A 20,921-nucleotide genomic window follows, 5' to 3' on the forward strand; every position below is an offset into this window, starting at 1 on the left:
AGGGGAAAGTGAGTCATTCCCCCTGGTCCTATTGTGAAAGTACAGACCTGTACCAGGAGAAGGGAGTCATTCTCCGGGTCCAGAATGTCGAGTTTTGCAAAGACTGTGTGGAACCTGCAGGCCAGAGTAAGGGAGTCATTCCCCTGGCAACATTTTAATAAGAGAACATTCTTTTGACCACCACCCAGATACCAGAAGGTTGTCATTCTCCTGGGGAAGGAACTTTCTGTTGGATTACATTAGTCTTTAGTTGTAGTGCAAGGGATAGAAGTAGGTTGTGACACAGGACATTGGCGTGTGTTTTTGACGGACATTCTGAGAGATTCCTTTAGTGTTTGTTTGAGGCAGGGAACCCCCTCCTAGATGATAGGTCTTACTTTTATGAATAAAGGTCTGCAGCCACAACTATGCCACCTTTGTGTCAGCTTCCTCCTATGACACCCGAACAGTATACTGCTGTATGGACACTCCTCGGCCTTCCAGTAGTTCTGCCAGTGGGCCCTCGAACAGTTCAAAGAGCATGGAAAGCAGCATCAAACCCAGTGAATTTCCAGGAGTGTTCTGTTCTGTGCATGAAGTGTTTCCATCACAGGGGTTGGAGAAAAGAAGGTTTCAGATGTTCCACTCTAGATTTGAAATGAGCTAGACTGTCAGGAATGTATTGAACTAAAAGCAGAGCTTGTATTCTTTTTGAGAGAGGAAAGGAGGATTGCTTTCAGTCACAAGATTGCGTGGCATTGTGCACTACTGGCAAGCACATAATACAGCCAGCAGCAAAGGTTATATTGCAGTAACCGAGCCTCCCTTCAGAGGATGTTTTTTCTATTACATTTTGACAAAGTCTAACAGCACTGGAAGGTCCACCCTATCTTTATGAGATTAGTGAAATGCTTGGATACCGTTAAATGTTCAATATTTTAACAGAGGTAGTCTCACTATCCAGAGCCAATAGCTAGCTAGTCTTGAACACCCTAACTGCTAACATAGACAAGACCCAGAGGCCAGATTTAGCCACATGCACCCTCCAAATTTGGAATGTCACCCCCGATATTATCTGATGTGCCATCTCCCTTTTACAATTCAGGACTCAGCTTGGAAACCAGCTAAATGCTTGCATCACCGAACAATCCGCTTTATCTCCCATCTACTATAAATGTATGCCTCAATGGAATCACACTTTCCAAGTAGGGCGCACCTTCCCACCATCACCTTTTGTAAAACAATCTTCAACCGAGTCCCTTTTAAGTCTCCATGACTGTTTAGAACTTAATAACTACACAGGAGTGCGGTATTGATTTCGAAGTTCGTTTTTTTTTAAACATCTTTATTTATTAATCAAAGGCATTAAAAAAAAGTAAAGACAAATTGAGCATAGTAACATATCACGTTAAATTGAAATATGATATTCACACTTTATTTCTGAAGAATATATTTTGCATTATGTAATAAAGTGGAGGCAAGTAAGTAAATGTGTAAAAAGAAAAATACACACTGAACATAAATCCTCTTTTACTCATTCTGCAGTTCTTTAATTCAAAGGCAAAGATGTCTGATAGCCCCGATCCAGGTGATCTAAGCTACCTCACAAATGGACAAAGGAGTGGTTCTCCAGTTTCCCAGGTCAGTATGATATATTTCTAGTTTTGGGTTAAATGAAGCAGACTCTAATATAAAAACATCCATATGAATGAAAATTGACATTGATTGGAAATCCCAGGATTCAGTAAACATATATACCTTGCATTTGAAAAGTTGCATTTCAAAGTAAGTGGGTCAAATTTGTTTAAAATGTAATCATTTTGTATTCTTGTTAAACTCACCCACAATGGGCACGCCCTGTGTGTCCTGCCCAGTGTGGCTGAGTGCACATTGCAGGAACAGTGTATTAACCTGTACTGTCTGCAGGAGCATACAATGCGCTTATTGTTTACAATAAGGGAAAACAAACGTATGTAGTGTCATAGGTCTGAGGTTTATCCTGTACTGTCTCCAGGAGCATACAATGCGCTTATTGTTTACAATAAGGGAAAACAAACGTATGTAGTGTCATAGGTCTGAGGTTTATCCTGTACTGTCTCCAGGAGCATACAATGCGCTTATTGTTTACAATAAGGGAAAACAAACGTATGTAGTGTCATAGGTCTGAGGTTTATCCTGTACTGTCTCCAGGAGCATACAATGCGCTTATTGTTTACAATAAGGGAAAACAAACGTATGTAGTGTCATAGGTCTGAGGTTTTATAAGGTGACTCATACTAAGGTTGTAAAGTTGTATTGGTTTCTCTTTTAACAACAGAAAGATTATGGTTGAAAAAAAGAATGACCCCAAAGCAACACAACATGGGTTAACTTTATGACTATGGTCCTGAGTCCTTTCGCTCTCCATGAGCCTTCATGGGGGGGGGGGGGGGGAGTGCCTCAGAGTTCTCGGGATTTTAAATGCCTCACACGTGTTTCTTGGTAGTAGCTGTTGATTACTTGGCTTTCATAGAGGTCAGAATGTAGTGCTTGGCCTCATAGGAATACCAACACCACAATCCCTGGTGCCTTCGCTCGTCTAGACAGGGACCAGGCATGAGACACTTTAAGATACTTTTCAGGGTCATGTAGGATCCTCGGATCGTTAGGCTTAACCCCTTGAGAACCTGCCAGAAACCTATCTCGGTGTTACTCATCCACCAAACAAGGGGCTTCCCTTGCAAATTGGGTCCCAGCCCACCATCTCGCCTTGCATCCCCCTCTGGACACTTCTACAGGTTTCTGTACTCTCTCAGTGACCTCATTTCCCTTGCTTTCATTGCTCTTTCTTTCCTCCTCCATGTAGTGAAATGATTACTAGATACGCAAGGGAGAAATCTGAAACTGTTGTCCTCACAATAGAGGAATGTGTTGTTAATAACTGAAGAAATGTGCACGACGGCTAACTCAATCGACAGTATCTGTGCAGTTTCTATTTACATACAGAAGACCTGTCGAAGGAGAGAGAAATATATTAATAATGTTTTTCAAGTATGTAACGCAATTAAAATGTCGCAGACGCCAAATGATATGTATTCAAGATATGTGATCGATTAACATTTTTAGCATGGTGTATTGATTCTTTTAAATATTCTTTTAAATATTCGCATCTCTGTTTTCTGACATAATTGTCATCTTAATGTTTTGAAGTATGTATCTATTTGTTGTTTTGTACTTTGTATGGTCTGGCACCGAAATAAAGTTGAAATGATGACGATTACTATTTTCCCCCTGTTTCCTTCAAACTCTTTCTCAATTCTTCTCCTCCTCCTCTCGTTTCTTATTTCTCTTTCTGGCTCACTCCTCTTCCGCCTCCTTCTACTCCAATTATCCCTTCTCCTCTCTCCTCTTGTACTCTTGCCCCTGGTTATCTCTCCTCCTCCAGACTGCTTCTCTTCACCTCCATTACCTCTTCTTCTCCTTTCTCAGTTGATGGTCTTTTCTTTGCTTCCTCTCAACTACTCCTACTTCACATCTATCACCTCCCATCTGTGTATGACTGTTCCCCGCTCCTCCTCCCAACTACTCTGCGTCACCACTGTCAGGTTACCTCCTCCTTCCTCCTCTCCAGCTCTATTCTCTTCACTGCTCCCCAACATACTGCATCTCCCTTCTAACTCCATACTCCCACACTTTTCCATTCCTCTTTTTTAGGCACTCATTTTCCCTTTTATAGGACTGTTCAGAGATCCCAACTGTTCGATGCTGAGAAGCAAACAAAGAGATTGGTGTTTTCTATAATGAACCAAAAAGCATTCAGCTCTTTTAGATTTGCAAGTGGGGCAGGTCAACTAGCCCAGGTCTGGGCACCAGCTTGGGTCCCGGTGGGCCAGAACTAGACTTGAAAACTGGTCGTCTTTGGAGTATTCTCTGTTCCAGTTCATGGCAAGCTGCAGGTGCTGCTTTTGTGCAGGTAAAGCCATGTTTTGCTCTGAGTCCCATGGCTGTTTGCAACAGCTGGATCACAGATTGGCAGGTCACAACAAAGCAGGACAGTGACTGAGCTTCTTATATGTTATACAACATTTCTCCTTCTGGGAGTTGTTCACGTGTTCTCTTTGCCTCTTTCTGCAGGTCTCAAGTTTCAGGGAAGTCTTGATTCTTTCACAGCCTCTCGACGGGTGACCTTCCTCCGCTAACAAGGGGTTGCCAGGAACAAAGGGAGTGGTTGGCATACCTTTCTGCCTTGTAGTTGGCAGAGGACTATTTTTACATTCTCTACATCCTCAAAACTGAGCACCCTGCGCGTAGGAACTTGCCAAGACCCTACGTTACAAGTTCTAAGATATATGTTTTCAAGGAAAATGTTCTCCACTTTCTTGGACGTTCATCAGGATCTACTTATATCGAAGGAGGGTTCAGTAGAATCAATGTATCAAGACTGGTGATAGCATCAAGCCTAGGGAATCATCTGTATATCTCCTCTTGGCCATACATGGCACAGCTGGTAGTGGCATCCAGCCCATAAGGTCATTCTAGTCCTATCACCTAGACTCTGACATCATAGAATGTTATCACAGTTTGTCCGCATTTCTGATTGGCCTCCTTCAAATGTCTGATTGACATTTGAAGGGCAAATCACACCCAAGATGTGGTGGTATGTTTGGTGGCAATGCAAAAGACCTAGGGGAAAGCTGAAGTTCTTGGTTGCAGCCATTAAGATAATTTATGTGTGCCTTTACCCTGTTGGTGCCTGTTTAATTAGCCTGTTTTGTGAAGTTGCGTTAAGATTTACTTCCCATTTCAGAAACACTTTGTTTCTTTGGCCCTTTTCTTTAACCTGTCCTCTTTCTACCCGAAAAAACTGTTTTGAAAATCCTTCTTAAAACTCGCATCCATCGCTTCATGTTTTCCTTCCTGCAGCCTCTCCATCTCTGAACCCTCATATTCCACCTCCAGATGCTCCTCCATCTTTGTCATCTCATTTCCTACTCCCATATGCCCCTCCATCTCTGCTGCCACGCAACTGCAGGGATGAACTTGTTGCACTCAAAGTAAGTATCCTGTGATTCCTTTTACACACTATCGCGTAAATTCTAACTAAACGTAGTAGTTTTCTGAAGCAATACTGCATAAACATGAAATAAGCTTCTCACCAGTTCTCTCTCCAACCTGTCCTACGTCGCAATCAGTTTTCTTCTTCACACAATAGGTGGCCCACAACGGAGCCCTCAATAACTAGGATCTGCTTGAGCAAATTCTTGGATAAAAGACAGTTAGGAACCCTGCTCAACATGCCACATTCATCTGTTAGACAACACATCACTTCTTAGATTCTCCTTTTCCATCTTGAAATGGTTTTCTTTCTTTCTCCTAAAGACTAAAGTAATATTCCCAAACACAGATATATTTTCCATTCCTCACAATCGCTTTTCTTTTTGCTCTCACACTCAGTTAGTCTATAAGACGCTTACGTTATGTACCATTCCAACCTGACCCAACCTTCTAACATGCCTCGAGGACCTGACGCCATGAATTGTGGGGCTTGGCTGTTGCCGATGTAGACATTTCCATATAGCATCAAGGTGCTTCATGTCAATCTGTCCATGTTGATTGGTAGTGACATCCCCAAAGGTCTGATGGGTGCATACCTAAGGTCAATGGATAGTTAGCATATTCCTTGCCCCCAGGTCACCTTTGAGTTATGGTGGTTGGCACAACAAATGTATGGTTAATGTTGTGGTGCAATGTAGTAGAGCTATATGCTTTCAGCGTTTGGTAAGGTTGCCAAATGTTAAGGAGTGGTGCCACAACCACAGACATATTGTGATTGGCATGCCTCCTGGGGCATATTAGTGTCAAAGTGCTGAGGTTGGTACTCAATCTCACTAATTCTTTCAGCCGGGGCAGACACACACGGATGGAGCACAAGCACTTTTCAGGATGCATCTCCCACACGTAGTAGGTTTAATCAGGTGGAGGGTTACAGTGGTAGATATCTAAGACTGGTCTTGCAGCATGGCTCCAAGACAATTTGACTTGTGAGCGTCTCTTGATTAGGGCCTCGGTGCATCATACTTTGATGGATGTCGAGGAGGTGATTGCTTGGCTGGTGGTGGTGGTGGCATTGAAAGTTGTAGGTATAACAATGATAGTCTTGATGTGGGAAAGAGCTTACAACATTGGTGGTTCCATTTGCTCCAGTTCCAGAATCTCTGGGGCATTTCCAAACAGGGTTATTTTATCTGCATTCAAGGTAGAAAACCTCTCTGCAATCTTCCTATTTTGTTTATATATTTATAGAGCGCTGCAGCCCGCAGGCATCAGGGCGCTAACAAAAAGACTCCGGACAACATAGGAGAACAGGACAAGTGGAACGGTTCAGTCAGTTTAGTGGGACAGAACTTGGTTGAGCAGGAGTTTACACTTAAACAGTGCAGTTTTCAGTTTTTTTTCTGAATTTCAGGTAGTTTGTCTCAAGTCGGAGATCTAGTGGAAGTCTATTCCATTTGATCGTGGCTAGGCTGGGGAAAGCTGGACCCAAGCCATTGGTTTTATTAGTTTGTATAGTTATAACCAGCCCTTTAATTTCCGATCTTAAAGGATAGTTCCGGGACTTTTTTTTTATTGTCCCTACGGTTCGGCCATGTGTTTTTAAGCATAAATCGGTAGATCGTAGAAAACTTTCCTATGGACCATACCCGACTTTTCGTCCATTAACGCACTCGAAATCAGCCGCCATTTTCTGATAATCCTCTCACTTGCCGCATCGCCCTGGCTCACCTGCTTTTGCGGCACTAAATCAAATCCCCCGCCCCTGAAACAGACTTTATCAAAACATTCATATTCCCCGCCTCTATCCGTGACGTGACTGAGCTGCGTAGGCAAACGCGCCCAGGCGTCTTCTACGCGACTCCACACAGAACCCGGAAATCAACACAGATGAGCTCACACAACACAGCGCGCCACAATCGGGAATATGAAACTGTACTTTTAAATTAAACTTCAAGATTGTAAATTTGGTAAAGTACATTTATTTGACATCAAATGTTTTGAGAATATTCAGCGATTTTCATTTTTATTTGCTCACGTTCCAAAAAGTTCGTTTTGAGGCACGCGATGTTCCTTTGCTGTACACAGGGTCTTAGATCATCTCACAATACAGCGCCACAATTCGGAATATGAAACTGTGGTTTAAAAGCAAACGGCAAGATTGTACATTTGGCAAAGTACATTTATTCGACATCAAATGTTTAGAGAATATTCTGGGATTTGCATTTTTCTTTGCTCTCGATCCAAAATAGTTCGTCTTGAGGCAAGCGATGTTCGTGTGCAGTACACAGGGTGTTGGTTTACGATAAAATAAGCTCTTCGGTCGCACTGATAATCGCATGGCTGTTCCAACAACGAGGCACTAGACCACCACAACGGTCTGTATGTTGCATCTAGCCGTTAGTACCGCGTAAGGGCATACTTGTACTTGGCGATCGTCCCATAAAATGGTCAGGGTGGTAACGTTGTTCACGCGGAGAAGCAACTGGCGGTTAAAAAACCCATCCGCCGGTGTCTGGTACTCGTGACACATGCAGTAATGCATGATGTACCTGTTTGAAAAACATAAAAAATGAAATTAGTCTCACCATCAGATCTTTATTAAAATTCTTCATTTTATATATTAGGTCGGGAAATTATTTCATAGCTAGGACAGTGCAACTGGGTATTATACATCAAGGGGTGGCTGTAGGATACTGAGACAGTCCCCCAGTGCAGGGGTTGACAGGGAGGCAGTGCAGGTGGAGAGTGGAAGGGCCCAGGACCGAGGTCGCAGACAGTGGACCAGTTGTAGCAGGGGAGAGGGAGAGAGAAAGCAGAAGCAAAGAGGAAGGTTTTGAGGTGCTTCCGTAAAAGGAGATGGTTCTCCTCAAGATAGTGGCGGTACAAAACAATATGCCACATAGAACGAACAAGTACAACTTAACCCGTCTTTAAAGCTACTGTATAGTAATTAAATTGCGGTATAAACTCATCTAAAGAGTTACTTACATTATATTTGCATTTTCCATTGTGTCTGTGCGCAGGGCAGCCCCGAAATACCACTCCTTCTATGCCGACGTTATTTCTTCTAATGAACGAACATGAAATGGCTTCATTATCGTTTCTTACGTTATTGCCCCAAACCCCCAAAAAGAAGTCTTTCGGGATGGTCCCGGCCTGTCAAGGTCAAATAACAATACAACCTTATACTGAGTCGTGGGCCATTCCGGCACCCGAGGAAAAAATCAAAGCAGCTGACCTTCACTTCGAACGAGCGCACATTCCTATTTAGCAACATTCAGTGTAAGGCCATCTCACAGGACTTGAAATTTACACTCCATTTTTGCATTTTGTCTGCGTGCTTTGCAGCCCCAGAGAACCATAAATACGGAGACATTCTATATTTTTTGAAAAATGATTTATAATACTGTTTGGTTTAATTTAATGCGCAGATGAACAAGGTTGGATAGACAAATTGCATGTACACTGAGCAATCACTTTAATTTACACATTACATAGATACACATATTCAATGGGCCTGCGACATGAGGAGACTCGAGAGAACAGACAATCGAATTACAATCATTTAAACCGTGATGTGTATTTCTCAATGAGCTCTTCTTTAGGTGGACATGGAACAGAGGCAATGTTGGGTGGCAATGCAGTTGTCCCCTGCACAGGTTCGTTCACAACTCCATTTATGTGCCTATCAAGGACATCAACAATAAGTCTCTCAATAAACTCATATTGCATATCCTCAAACACTGGTTTGATCACCCATTGTTTACTTCTTTTAGTGAAGGCCTTATTGTAGCGAAGCGTCCCTAAAGTTCCGGTCGTCCTACTTTGTTGACGTCCAACATTATGGTTATGTGCCAAGACCGCTAGAAGAGTCCGATTTATCATGCCCTCCATGCCAAAATGCAATCGTTTTGGCCTGTACTTTAGGCACATATTGTGGAACACCTCCAAATCTCCTGTGTGGCAGAATTCCGTGAGTCCCCTCAAATCTCTTGTTATAGTTTTATCAAATACAATCTTTTCAATGGCTTTGTGAGTGGGTGATGAAGGAATCAACCACTTCTTCTTCCGTGCCTCCTCTGTGGACAAATGGCCATGTTCACAATTGTGGAAATGTTGGTTTGTGTTCCAACGGTGAACGTTTGTGCAGTGTAGCATTACTGACCGCCATTTTTCCAGTAGAATTTCCAACGACCCTCCACATGTTTTTGAGCTCCACCAAAGATGGTTGCTGATTGACTTGGACCACTGTGAAATACCTTGCGTTTCTTTTTTTTTACCTGCAGCAGACATTTTTTTATTGATTGTTTTTGCAAGATGCCAAACGTCAAATTGGTGATTTATATTTTTGTACTCTTCTCTCATTGTCTTGGCAATTGAAACGTGTCTGTCCGTGGCTATCAGGTCGATCACCATTCCCCGCAATTGTAGTTCTTGCAATGATGCTACAAAGCCAACTTTCTCCATGGCCACTGAGGATGTACTTTGTGACACCTGCACGACCACCGAACTCACAATTTTCTTACTTTCCATGTCCTGAAAGTGGTAGGTGCAGTACTTGGCTGAAAATCCTGGGCTGTCGCACTGTCCATCACCGGCTAGCCTGAACCGTTTGCCCGCGAATGTACTATCAATAGACATTTTTTCCATTCTCCAAGCTTCGCTAATGGCTGGAAATAGATAATCGGTTTGGTATTTGTAGAACTGAGTTTTCGCAATGAAATGGATTCCCACAAACTGAAAGAAAGACTCTAACTTTTTAAAACTTGAACCAGTAAAAAGTGCAGCCGCTGCACAAAGTAGATTGCCTGCTGGCAGTTGCCCCAGCATGGGTTGTGCAGACCATGAGACAGGATGATATTTTGTACAGGTGGCATGTATTTTAAGGTTAGTGCCTCGAATTGCACGAGTCACATTGATCAATGGCTCCCCACATACTTCCCCACCAACCGAATGCCCACATTTCATCCGAATAATAATATCAATCAAACAACTATCGAATACAATGAATTTGGCCTCTTTCCTTATACTGTCACTCTGCATCCCAGCTGGTTCGGCCTGTAACGTTGAGGACATGTCACTCACATGAAAGGTAGAATCTATGATATCGTCTTCCACTATGTTCAGTGATATTGATGGTGTTTCATTGTCGTCCACTTCATTCTCTTCCATTGCAACATCTGTTCCTTCTCCGGCGATGGGTGAATAAGACAATTTCTTCAACTTTCTCGCGGTCTTAGTTTTTGCGGGTGTGGATTCTGTGAACTGATCTCCGACTGCATCCGAACTACCAGGAGGACATTCACTATCAATGGCTGGATGTGGTATAGCTCCATTGTCAATCACTTCATATTCTTCCCATTGGCACGATGCATCTCCAGTCTCAAGTCCCTGCCAAAAGGTTTGACAAGCAACATCTCTCGTTCGCTTCACTGTCTGTGTAGATCTAGTTCGTACACCCACTCGCAACTAGAGGACAGATTGGAAAAGGGATGTTCAGTTTAAACACAACTTACAGTATTGAACTATTAACAGTGAAAAACAACATAATATAGTGACCAGGACACTAACCTTCTTTTGCTTTCTTTTCTTTGAAACTTTCTTGCCTCGAACTTCAACATCAGGACGCTGTTGCTCCGACTCGTGTGTGCATGTCTCCACTTCCTCTTGCGCTGCAACGACTATATTTTCATGATAAGCACATCCATCACGCACTGACGCTCCATCGACTCCCTGAAACATAGAACTTTCATTAGTATGTATAATAATATCGAAAACACAAAATGTACTTGGGTACCAATACCCACGTACATCTCAATAGAAAAACACGAATGAACGCTTTGTGTAGAACATTCAAACGACAATTATTCACGCATTGTTGATCTAGTTAGATGGAACTGTCAAGATCCATACCTCGGGCTCCTCATAGACTTCCATTGATGATATTATTGAAGATGATGCTTCAGTAACTCCCTGAAACACAGTAATTGCATTAGTATGGTTTTCTATTTTGTTAAAAAGAACATAAACTTTGTGCAGGCGTCAACGGCTCATCTAAATAGACCTGCACAAATGATCAGTTGTCTAAAATAAATAATGGATATGTAAATATGATTCGATTTGCTCGATCGTTGGAAGTGTCACCACCAAGAGATCTGCATCAACTACTAGGGGTGATGTCCTTGTAGAAGAAGCTCCGTCATCTCCCTGAAACATAGTACTTGCGTTAATAAAGATGGAAGTATAGCGGATGTAATCACGTCATATGATTTCGCTTGATCGAACTGTCAGTATCCATACCTCGAAATGCATAAGAACATCAAGGGACGATGTAACTGCGGTGCACACTTCTGCAAGCTGTTGCGCCGACCCGTAACTGCATGCTCCCCCTTCTTCTTGGACTAATGCTCCATCGACTCCCTGAAACGTAGGACTTTCATTAGTAATGAACACAATATTGAAAAAAGAAGACACATAGGAGGGCGACGACAGAAGGACATATCAATGGCTAAAAACGAAAGAAACATTGTGTGTAACAATCACGCTACAAGAATGCAAGATCTGATGATCTCCATCGATGGAACTGTCCGGAAACGTACCTCGAGCATCTGAGTGACATCAACGGTTGTCGTCAATACGTTGGACTCCTCAGCATCTCCCTGAAAGACAGTACTTGCATTATTTTGGATAACAATAATTATAACTGAAAACAAAGACTAGAGGACGAGTACAAGGGTGTACCATTAGGTAAAATAATTACACGATAAATTAAAACTATTGATTTACATGCCTAAAAAAAGTCAGTGGCAGAATAGCCAAGTAAGATTACCCGATAGGCGCTTGAAGTGGCTGATGACTGCAATAACGACACGGATGGAGAATCTTCCGCCTTCATATTGAGTGGATACATAAATGGGGAAATTATTGTTAGCTAATGCTACACACTACCGCAAGGCCGAGAGATAAATACGTAAACTTGACTCACCAGTGGTGGGATGTGGACGAATAGAGTGGGAATAGCATTTGAGAGCAATTTTCGCCTCGCTCGCGGTGTGTTCTTCTTTATTAGCAATGATGTGGAGTACATGTCTGAGCTAAAGTGCCTGCTGCAGATGCGGTATCGATCACCCCTCTTGTCCGCAAAGACTTCTAGGACTCTACTTTCAAGCTCAGACGGTGGATATCCGCAATATCGGACCCATTCTCTTATCTGATCTATTGTCTTAGGGAAAACATGCATTATAGTACCTTCAGATTTATTATGGGTCTTCGAAGGGCAACCGCCAATGGAACAGGCAGGCATTGTGGAAAGTTCTGAAAAGTAAAGATCAACAATTCTCTATGAATACCAATGTAAACTCAGAACATGTGACTAGTTCCTTGCATGTACTGTCTTGAACAAAAAGAAATTGGACGCAAAATGATTACGGTACATGGCCTTACCTTGACGAACAAACAGTTAGATGCAGGGATCAGAGTACTTTCTTGTCGTACAACAGGGAGCAGTTCACCGGTTGCAAACTGAGGAGTTTCCTCGGAGTGGTCACGGAAGTTCACAGAGACGAAGAGCAGATAACCAGCACCTTCACGGGTTGACTAGCAAAGCGCAAAGAAGTGCTCATTAGAAATATGAAGTGGGTTATAAAGAATTCGAAACAGGGGTGTGTTTGTGAATGAATGACGTCTATATGTCGTGGCATTATGCGGATTGCAGGGGGCCGTCCAGCGTGAGGGGGGATGCTTGGCAGGAGACACGGGGTCTGGAGGTAGACATGGGAACAACAACCCATGCTCTATAGACCACTTTGAAGTGTACATGGTCTTTGGCACCTCTTGGCCTTTATCGCTCCCTGACAGCTCCACTTGGCAGCACAAGTACCCCGGTGCGAACTGCCTTTGATAGGGCGGGGGGGTGGATTGGGGCGCTGGTCGTGCAGACAAGACACAGGAAGACTCGTGAATGGAGACACACTTATGTGGATTGCAGGGGGCCGTCCAGCGTGAGGGGGGATGCTTGGCAGGAGACACGGGGTCTGGAGGTAGACATGGGAACAACAACCCATGCTCTATAGACCACTTTGAAGTGTACATGGTCTTTGGCACCTCTTGGCCTTTATCGCTCCCTGACAGCTCCACTTGGCAGCACAAGTACCCCGGTGCGAACTGCCTTTGATAGGGCGGGGGGGTGGATTGGGGCGCTGGTCGTGCAGACAAGACTCGTTTGCCGCAGGGCCTCACCAAGGAGAGGCCATCTAACTGCATGTAAGAGGCAGGCTGCAGGATCTAGTACATGGAAGGCAGGGGGGTGACTTTATAAATACCGAACCCTCCCAGTAGAATATATGGGTGCAAAGGTTATGTGGATTGAAGGTGGGCGGCCAGCGTGAGGGAGGATGCTGGCCGGAGACATGTGGTGTGACAAGACAAGGCACAGGAAGACTATTCAATGGAGACACACTAGATTCATTTAAAAAATGAAAACAACCATTGTTAAAATATATGTTGGGTTTTATTTTAGATCTTAATTTCAATTGAACATAAATAATAAACATTACACATTGTAAAGTTCCGGTTGCAGCACATCCAGGGAAAATCCGCGGTATTGTCCACTGTCGCTTGGGAAATGTTGTCTAATGGCAAGTACCGCACAGGCAGGTATTACTCTCTGAACGCGGTGTCCGAGCCTCCCGTGAAGCCACCAAGTGAAGCAACGATAGGCCACCAGCCTGTACCACCTGTGAAAATGAAAGATGCAAACTGTATTAAAATGACAAAACTTTCTTATCATTCTGCTTTGAAAAAAATTCTATCTAGAAAATGCACAATATGGACCCAATTTACATGCATTCGAATGATATGTAGATGTAATTTTATATGTGGGAGACGACCATGACATAGTAGTGGCATCACTGACATCACAACCAGAGTATACTTACTCGTTACTCGGATTACGCGGACGAACAGTGCCGCGAAGTTCGTGCATAAGCACCATCATCATCCTCAACACGGTCCGTGAGAGGCAGGCTTCCCTGAACTCTGGCAGCTCGGTGATGCATTGCGGACTTGGCTCGCCTTCCGAAATGTAGGCCAAGCACCCGGAATTTTCACGGCAGCAGCAGTTCTCCTCCTCAGTTGGCATTAGCTCGCACCGATTGCACGTGCACCAGGTGGAGACGCCGTCCATGCGACATGGTCCAGGCTCTTCATCCGTTGACTGGTCCTCCCAACTGCCGTCCGAATCCCCATCGTTTTCGCGTGCTTGCCTTTCCAGTAGTTCTTCCTCGGTGTACTCGGGCTTGTACATATACGGCATTATTGTAGCCATTGTGTGGTAAAGAAAGTAAAATAATTTACAGAGATGGTACAGGTGTTCACAAGGCCTAGAAGCGGCGAAGGTAGCTGACCAGAGCACAGAAACGAGTCACAGAATACTCAAAGTAACACAGAGAGAATAATGGAATCGAAAATCTGCTGCTGTGTGTTGTGAAACGGTGTGTTTATACTTATTGAGGAAAGAGGCGTCCTGCCATTTCCATGGCGACACGTCATTAGCTGAGGCGCAGCGATTGTTGACACGAAACGTGCTTTGGCGTTGGGAAATGGGCGGTACGCATCTGCTGATGTCAGGCTCAGGGGCGGGGGATTTGATTTAGTGCCGCAAAAGCAGGTGAGCCAGGGCTGCGCGGCAAGTGAGAGGATTATCAGAAAATGGCGGCTGATTTCGAGTGCGTTAATGGACGAAAAGTCGGGTATGGTCCATAGGAAAGTTTTCTACGATCTACCGATTTATGCTTAAAAACACATGGCCGAACCGTAGGGACAATAAAAAAAAAGTCCCGGAACTATCCTTTAACGTCTGGCTGGGTACGTAGGGGCTGATTTGTTTTTTGAGGTAGTCCGGGGCAGAACCGTAGAGACAATGATAAACAAGAGACATTGGGCCACATTACACGGTATGCGGTAACCATGGCGCTATTAGCGCCATGGTTGCCGGCAGTATTTTACCGTGTCCGCCTTGGTGGATGGCAGAATTACCGCCCTACTGCAAGGTGAGCAGCGGTGGTAATTCCCCATTCACCAAGGAACTTCCCCATTCCCATTTTTGCCCCCATAGGGCTCAATGGGAATGGGAAAGGAGCTAATTACAGTACTTCAAATTGCGGTACCATAATTAGCACCAAGGTCCCTTTGCGGGCCCGTTCCTCAATGGCTGGTAAAACAACGAGCCATTGAGGTTGGGTCCCGCAAAGGGACCTCGTAGTAAGGCAGTAAGGGATTACCGGTACCGGTGCCCTTACTGGTACAGGTAAACCCTTACTGCATTCCGTGTAATGAGGCCCATAGACTTGAAAGTGATTCGGTGTTCGGTAGAGAGCCAGTGGAGGACTTTTCGTTCTTGGGTAATATGGTCTCTTTTGGATTTGCCGGTGATTGTCCTTATGGCATTATTTTGAATGATTTGGCATTGTTTAAGGCACTTTCTATTGGCACCTAGCATTAGGGAGTTTCCGTAATCTAGTATGGATAGTATGATAGCTCTAGCGATATTGGAGCTATTTTGTTGGCTCAAATGAGGTTTGATTTGTTTTAACAGTCTTTGGTGGTATTGGCATGTCCGTTTGAGGTATACAGAATCAGTACTCTGAAATACCCTGCCTACTGTGATCTGGACCACAGACCAGGGCAGATCAAGTGGATCTCTTTCAGTCATACAATGACTTCAGTGGCACCTCAGAGACCCTCTTCCAGGCATCTCCTCTGCTCTGAATCCCTAACCTTTCCTTTGGTCAGCCTGTGGCTTGCTTGATCGGCCCATCCCGATACTCATCTTTCTCATTTGGCAACCGCCTTACTCTGTTTTCCCATGAAGGGTAACACTCTAGTTTATTTACCATGGTCTATGGGTGCACATGGCATCTTTCATGGCAGCTTTATCGGAGTCTGCACACAGGTGAAACAATACCAGCATCTCTCTGTGTTGGTGTGTCCCATGTTCCTGGTACATTTGGGATATCTCACTGACGTGCCTACTACTCTCACATGGGATGGTAAATAAGAGCCATTCGCATTTTGATCGCGTTGGCAAGATATAACCAACCAACACACTTGAGCTTCACTGTGATAGTCTCCAGGGGTTCTCTCACTATTAGCCCTTCATGTGTGGACTGTTATTTTTTATTGTACATATTCTATTCGATTTTCTGGGCTTATGGAGTGCAATCCTTCTAAATACTTCAAACATTAAATGCAACATTCATTTTGACCAACTCAATAGGACTTCTGGATATAGTTCACCTCTGCCTTGTTATGTCAAGTTGATGCTTGAGAGCCAATGTTCTAAGCAAGCATATAGACAGTAGACAGTATTGACTTCAAACTAAGAAATACAAGGACTTCATTAAACCTAGTGAAGTGAGGAGTGAAGGGGGCGTCAATATGGGGAAGGGAAGTTTCGGGTAGACTGCTATCAATTATTCCAGAAGTCTGCGTCATCTCTGATCTACTGGCAAGGGTTCTCTGAAACAAATAGCCAATATAGTACCCAAATACACATTTGTTGATGGACAAAACACCAGTTATAGTCCTTAGGACCCTTTTAAAGCAAACCAAAGACTCCTACTAGCAGCATAATTATGACCCGCAGAGTGAGATATTATATCGTAGGTGTGGGACATTGTGTTTGTAAACTTTAACAATCTCCCATTCTGTTTACCCAAAGGAAAACATTGGCTTGCAAAAAATGTCAGTGGTGCCCAAAGGTCCTGCCAGCCTCACACGTGTGGGAAATAACTGTGCAGTGAGTCCTCCAAACCATCTGAAGTGGCAGCTCAGGTTTCAGGGTGTAACATCTATGATACCGTTAATATTCTTCCAATTTGTAGTTATAATGACCTTGATCGAATTAGCCATGATAAACCCAATACCTTTGCTTACTTCAGGGACTGCTTTGGGGCCCGCTGTCACAATGTACCAGTTGAGCTATAAATCATTCTTAAAAATTGATCACACAACATTCCAGGTGAACCCACTGACCTACTAAAAGCCCTGAAGTAAATCTCAGGTCAATTCTCTGCACTGGCTCCCAGTGGCTGCGAGGATTACGTTCAAAACCCTCTGCATTGTCCACAAGGCCTTCTGGGGCCTCAATACCTTCAACACTCTCTTCCTAAATTTCTTCCTTCTCGAGCTCTTCGCTCATCCGCCTCCAAATCCCTCACAGTCAGTCACTTCTCCAAGCAACGAGGTGGTAGATCTCTCACTTCGGCTGGGGCCTCCCTCTGGAACAGCCTCCCTGCCTGACTGAAACTTGAGGAGAACCATCTCTGGTTCCGGAAGCACCTCAAAACTTTTCTCTTTGCTTCTGCTTTTTCTCCTCCTCTCCCCTGCTGAATCCGTGGCTGAAACTGCACTGGTTATCTGGCCAACCTCTGATCTCGGGCCCAGGTCCCCTCCACCTCCAGTCACACACCTGCACTACCTTCCTGGTAACCCCTGCACTTGTGTCTGTCTCTGTATCCCTACAGTCCCACTACCAGCACTTGACACAGGATTTCTGCACGTACCCTTGCACTTGCCACAAGTTTGCCGTACTTTACTTATTGTTATTATTCTTTTATCCCATGTACTGCACTTTCCCCTCCCACTATCGCTCGTACTTTCCCCCTTTCCCCTTCCCATGCACTTGTAAGATCTGAATGACACCTGGCCTAGTAGGATCGCTGTCTGTCTTCTCTCTGTTCCTCCTCCCTTAACCTCATTGTGCCTTGAATCACTTGTGTATATGTCAGGACTGGCTGGGTTAGTAACAGGAAGAGTAACAGTGCTTTCAGAGTTGGCTGGGTTAGTTGTGCTTTCAAAGCTGGCTGGGTTAGTAACAGGAAGAGTTTGTACATAGAATTAACATTGTGCTTGCCCAAGTCAAGATGGAGCGAAAGAAACTTAATCTGATTGGTTAAAGGAACAATGATATGTTTGGTTTGCCTGATTGGTGGAAAGGACAATGGGTTTGATTCTTGGGAGGTGAGCAAGATTCTAAACTGCCTTTCATCCATAGAAATTCAGTGGCTGGTTGTACATTAGTTAAGCTCCTTAAGTAAGGCCTTTTCAGATCTCAGAAAATCTACCAAAGAAGTAAGAATATCGTTAGCTGATCTAGTTTGAACAAGAAGACATCAGGTGGGATCGTTCTTTTAAAGATTTTAAGATGGTCACAGTGAACTTTAATTTTCTTTTATAAGAAAACTTAAAGAGTTAACAAGTTTCAAAATTATTTGAGAAAAGAGACATTTACAGTTAAAGTTATTATAAGGAAAACAAGCTTGAAGATTGTGCGTAGAAGTTTAAAGTTAATTAACTGCGTGTAATGTTCTTCAAGACTGTTTAATGTGTGCGCGAGCTCACAAGTCGTCGTTTATGTGTTTTTTGAAAGCGCGCGGGTATTCAGAGCGATAGAGCGCGTGCCCAAATGAATTGCACGAGTGAATTTTAGCGCGTGTACATTTTTAACATGAAAGACGTTTCATGAGAAAGCGCGTGTTGGTTTGCGATAGAGCGCGTGCCCAAATGAATTGCGCGAGTGAATTTTAGCGCGTGTATATTTTTAACGCGAAAGACGTTTCATGGGAAAGTGCGTGTTGGTTTGCGATAGAGCGCGTGCCCAAATGAATTGCGTGAGTGAATTTTAGCGCGTGTACATTTTTAACGCGAAAGACGTTTCATGGGAAAGCGCGTGTTGGTTTGCGATAGAGCGCGAGTCCATTTTGATTAAGCACGAGTTGTTTTTAACGTGTGAACTATTTTATGTGAATTACGTTTCGTTTCTCCGCGTGAGTTCGGTAGCGATAGAGCGCGAGTCCATTTTAACTAGCGCGTGTTATTTTTATCGCGTTTACGTATTTTTTCACACGCGCGGGTTTGGTAAAGAATCGCGTGTGTATTTTAAACGCGAGGACAATTCTTCACGTCTTCTGATTTCACGTGTTTAACGCACACGCTTATCAAGGAAGAAACTATACGTTCTTTGTGTAAATAAGGAAACAATTCACACGCAGAAGGAAAGCAGCATTCCAGAAAGTTAAAGAATATTTATTTAATGTAATTTATGCAAATGGAATTCAATACTTCAGAGAAAGACTGCATTTTATAAAAGCATTAAAAACTACATAGAGTTAAAAGAACTTTGAAGCAAGAAGAATATCTAGTTCTGAAAGGTGTTTGCAAGGGCCATCACTTTAGGATTCTAAAGAGACTTGAGTGGCTTGAACTATATGCACTACACAAGATATTATTTACAAGATATTCCACACAGATTATTAGCCTCTAAGTCTTTTACTGAGGTTTAAGAGGTAAAGAGTTCAGAGTTTATTTAGAATAATTTTAGAAAAGAAGTTTATATTATCATATAAGTAACCAGGTGTATTTGTTTACCACAGATACCAGAGCCTACCAGACGATTGCAGGGCTGCAGTGTCTCCGTTGTTATTTTCTCCAAATTCCCCTTTCCCTTTCTTGGGGTTTTCAGCTCAGCTTATATTTAAGGGTTGAGAGGTGAACTCCTGGTGAGGGTCTGTGGGGCCAGCATCAGCTCCTGTGGAATTCAGTCAAGCCGGACCCTGACAGTATAGGGGCGTTATAAATGGCATTTCATATAATAACAGAATGTGCTCCAGAGAGCAAGTCTCTTAGAAGTTTTTTAGAGGTTGAAAACAACATTTACTCTCTTTCTCTATTTCATCCAAAACATTGAATGAGAGTTGCTGATTTAGGGGTCGAAAATCATCCCTCCCACCTTGTCACAATCACACTAACTGGAAGGAAGAGAGATCGACACTCTCCCCCGAACCACGGAAGCCGAATGAACTCGACCCTCCCACCGTGGTTGGCACAGGCACCTGATTTAGGAAACAGGTCGCCACGTGGCAGCCAATGGGGGGAAGAAGGGTTAAGGAGAGGTTGTGGATAGGGAGGGGAAATTAGGAACACCGGAAAGAGGGTAAGGAAACTCCTAATGTGGATGGGACTGGGAAAACACCAGGAAAAACCCTACTCTATCTCACATAGAATGAACAGAAAGATCACCTGCACTATTAACATGTACCTGATTCCTGAATAGCACACCTTAGTACGTGTACTGTATCCTGCTCTGACATATCATTCTCATATAACACATAAGCAAGCAATATGACCACACATAAGGGAAAGCTTCCCAAAATGATTAGACAATACACATGGCCCTTTGGGCAGCGTTAGCAACATACAACATAAATGCATTTCCTTTAGTTCCTGGCACTAGTGAAATGTCGTTGTCCATATGCAGTACTTCCTGCATTAACCCATACGAGATTGGCAAAGTTCTTGTAACATACGAGTAACAAACACACTTTGGGTTTTCACACCGATTGAATTCAAAGAGATTAGGGCGTTACTTATCTCAGGTCTGGGGAGCCCGTGGGACTTCCCAGACAAATATTGAAACAGCGGTAAATCATTCCAAGCAGTTCAGAAATATATTGCCCCCACGAGTACTTATCTTGAGTCTGGGGAGCCCTGTGGGACTTCCCAGACGAAGAACAGCAAGCGTTGTCTCCGCCGGCTACTGAAAGCAAGCGTCCCCAACAAGCACGATCCTCCCCGCAATGAGAGACAATGAAGGCCTCTCCCAAAATGGGAATAAGGCCAAGACAGAGTGCGGGTGAGCGTAAATGGGAGTTTATCAATCAGAATAGGGCATGCAAAGAACTCTGCAAACTCCGAGAGCGCTCTGTCTGACAATAGCAAAGACAGGCGTATATATTTACAAAAAACGTCATAAGAACCTACACAGTATAGGGGGCACAAGTTCAATGGGATTGGGTGGCGACGACTAACTATAGGTGCTGCTGCGATGTGGTTGGCTTTGGCTGGAAGAC

General features: G+C 43.7%; 1 protein-coding gene across 1 annotated transcript in view; it reads left to right on the top strand.

The window, feature by feature from the left end:
• The window catches only part of LOC138521059 (uncharacterized), a 512,462-nt gene that overhangs the window by 307,460 nt on the left and 184,081 nt on the right, over nt 1-20,921 (top strand). The window contains exon 12 of the mRNA XM_069633584.1: nt 1,525-1,620. Coding sequence (XP_069489685.1) covers nt 1,525-1,620 — 96 coding nt within the window. The remainder of the gene's footprint in view (nt 1-1,524; nt 1,621-20,921) is intronic.

Source organism: Ambystoma mexicanum, chromosome 1q, assembly GCF_040938575.1.
Source record: "Ambystoma mexicanum isolate Mex_15411 chromosome 1q, UKY_AmexF1_1, whole genome shotgun sequence".
In the NCBI taxonomy this organism is placed as follows: domain Eukaryota; kingdom Metazoa; phylum Chordata; class Amphibia; order Caudata; family Ambystomatidae; genus Ambystoma; species Ambystoma mexicanum.